At 32.9% G+C, this 2,796-nt stretch overlaps 1 protein-coding gene across 1 annotated transcript in view; it reads right to left on the bottom strand.

Moving 5' to 3' along the window:
• The window catches only part of LOC107621226 (phosphatidylinositol 4-phosphate 5-kinase 6-like), a 7,045-nt gene extending 4,463 nt beyond the window's left edge, over positions 1 to 2,582 (bottom strand). Inside the window, exons 1-2 of the mRNA XM_016323260.2 lie at positions 1,697 to 2,582; positions 385 to 1,159 (exon numbers count right to left, since the gene is read on the bottom strand). Coding sequence (XP_016178746.2) covers positions 385 to 1,159; positions 1,697 to 2,162 — 1,241 coding nt within the window. The 5' untranslated portion in view covers positions 2,163 to 2,582. The remainder of the gene's footprint in view (positions 1 to 384; positions 1,160 to 1,696) is intronic.

Here is a 2,796-nt window from a genome sequence, read left to right as displayed (position 1 = left end):
TAATTTTTTAGAAAAAAAATAAATTTTTATATTTTATTATTTTAAACTAGTTAACTATTAAAAAATTATATAGATTTGATTTTTTATTTATTTTGTGGCATTTTTTGTTACTAATTGATTTCTGCTTGAACCGAACTGAATTTTTAACTGGTTTTTAATTAACCCGATTGATCCGGTTGATTCAATCCGATTCTTAGAATCATGCTAAATACATACCAAAAGTATATAAAATATGACTAATTTTTACTGATTTAAAAGAAAATTTATAATATACACTTAGCATTTTTAGAAAAATATTTAATTGAAGCTAAATTGTTGCACTAGAAGCAAGTATGAGATGAAAATTAAATAAAGATAACAAGAAGTATATATGATTATTAATACCTGATACCTAACTGAAGGTTCAACATGAGTTCATAGTTTTTGTGACCTTTGGATATGGTTTCACCTTGTCTTGTAGTTGCATTAATTCTCAACAAAGGTGATGATGATTTACGCCAACTAGGAAGAGAAGAGTGATCACTTAAAGCATCAAATCCAAACTCTGATTTTCTACCACCATCATCACATTCTTCAAAGCTACAATTATCAAACCTTGCATCCATTGACATCCACCTTGGCCTCAAACCCTTATTATTATTACATTTATATTCTTCTTCAAACCCACCCAAATTCAATGCTTTTTGTGAAGGGTAAATTGAAACCTCTTCACAAACACGAATCTCACACTTACTACTTGATAATGCTTCATATAACATTTCACGTGGATCCAATTCAATCTTTGGTCCATCATCATTTGGATGATAAGTCCCACTTTGTTCCTTAGGATCCTTGCTCCATATTCCGACGTAGATTCCGCCGTCGCCCGCGAATCTATACGTACCGTTCCCTTTAGGGAAACCATCTTCCCAACACCCTTCATAACTATCGCCGTTGTTGAATGTCATTGTTCCTTCTTCACTAAACAATCCATTCTTCCATTGCCCATCATAAAAGTTCCCATTTTTCCAATGGTACTTTCCATAACCATGTTTCAGTCCCTTCTTCCATTCGCCGTCGTAAGAATCCCCGTTGGAATAGCTCTCGCTTCCATTCCCATGCCGGAAATCCATCACCCAAGAACCCTTATAGGTATCTCCATTTGAAGCTACATAAGTACCTGAAATTAACGAGATCAGAGATAAATAAGAGAGAGAATTAATCATATTAAAGAGAGTTAAGAAAAAATTAATTTCATAAGAAGAGGAATTACAAAGAGAAAATGATCCTATTCGTATTTATATCAGAATAAACAACGAAAAATGCACTCGAATAATTTTACTGTTAGTAAAAATGTCCTCAAATTTTGTTATCGACAAAATGTCTTTAAATTATTTAAAAACATAACAAAAATGTATATATGCAAACCGAAATGTTCTACATTAATAAAAAAGAGTGATGTGATTCTATGTTCTATGTGGCAAGTGAAATTTTGACGTAGCTAGTGAATCACATCACGTTTTTTCTTTAGATATTTTTGACACTTTTTTTAAATTATTTGAATTTATTTATGTGAATAAACAAAATTCGAAAACATTTTTGTCAGCATCAACATCATTTTAGTCCATTTTTAGCAATTTATCTTTTATATTATATCACACTAACTAATAAAACTATTCTAATTGAGCCTCGAACACACTTTTATTCATTACAGTACCTTCTCCATCCATGAAACTGCACTTGAAATCGCCGTCGTATCTGGCGCCATTAGGCCAACTAAACCTCCCTTGTCCCATGATGTTACCTTTGCACCATTCACCAACATACATGCACCCATCTGTCCATAAGTATTTGCCATAGCCATGGGGGAGCTGGTCGAGCCGATCGCCGGTATACATGTCACCATTGGGGAGGATCTTGTCAACATGGCAAACCTCTGACGATGTAGAACTAATATGATCACTATCGTCGTCGTTGTTGTCATCGTCATGGTGGTGGTGGTGGTCCTCATCGTCTGCATGGGCCACGCTTTTCGGTCCAAAAATAATGTTCCCTCTCTTCTTTTTTGAACTCGTAGTTTTTCGAACTGTTGCTTCCCATGTCTTCACAATATCATTAAACTCTTTGCTCATTCGCTTAAAGGTATCCACTTTGAATGAACACATTTTTCTACTATTCACCATTACCTTTTTTTTAGCGACGGATTCAGAAAATTTTAGTAACCAGACTACGGATAAAATATATATGCGTATAAAAAGAAATTACATATTTTTTTTTTTTTGCTACAAACCCATAAAGGAGGAAACCTTAAAGAAAATGAAATGATAATTACCCTCTCAATTCCTTTTGATCCCTATGTGGTTTTGTAGAAGGGATTCTTGTGTTTAGATTTTCTAAGAAACAATGGTGTAACAAAAGGCTAATTAGTTGGAAACAATAATCACTATCTTCTTTTTTCATTGTTTTTGTGCAAGATTCTTTTTTATTATTATTTATTGTTTTGAACTTCCTTTTCTTTTGTTTTTTTTTTTCTTCCCTCTTTTTTGTTTGTTTTTGTGTCTTCAGTTGGGATTGAATCATAGGAATTCAATCCACGGTTCTGTGGTTCCGATTTCTGCTCCTAAATGTAATAGAAGATCAAACAGCTGGAAGAAAGAGGGAAAAAATGGTAGTGATGAGGATGTGTTTCATTCCATATTTGGCATATGAGATATTGGGAATAGTTATGGTCTAATTTTGGTGTTTTTTAATCCAATTTTTTGTTTTCTTACTTCCATTATGATAAGTTTTTATTGTTAATTAACTACGATTTTGGCT

The sequence above is a fragment of the Arachis ipaensis genome, chromosome B10 (genome assembly GCF_000816755.2).
Source record: "Arachis ipaensis cultivar K30076 chromosome B10, Araip1.1, whole genome shotgun sequence".
In the NCBI taxonomy this organism is placed as follows: domain Eukaryota; kingdom Viridiplantae; phylum Streptophyta; class Magnoliopsida; order Fabales; family Fabaceae; genus Arachis; species Arachis ipaensis.
Note: the sequence above shows the minus strand (reverse complement) of the source record. Positions and strands in the feature narration are given on the sequence as shown.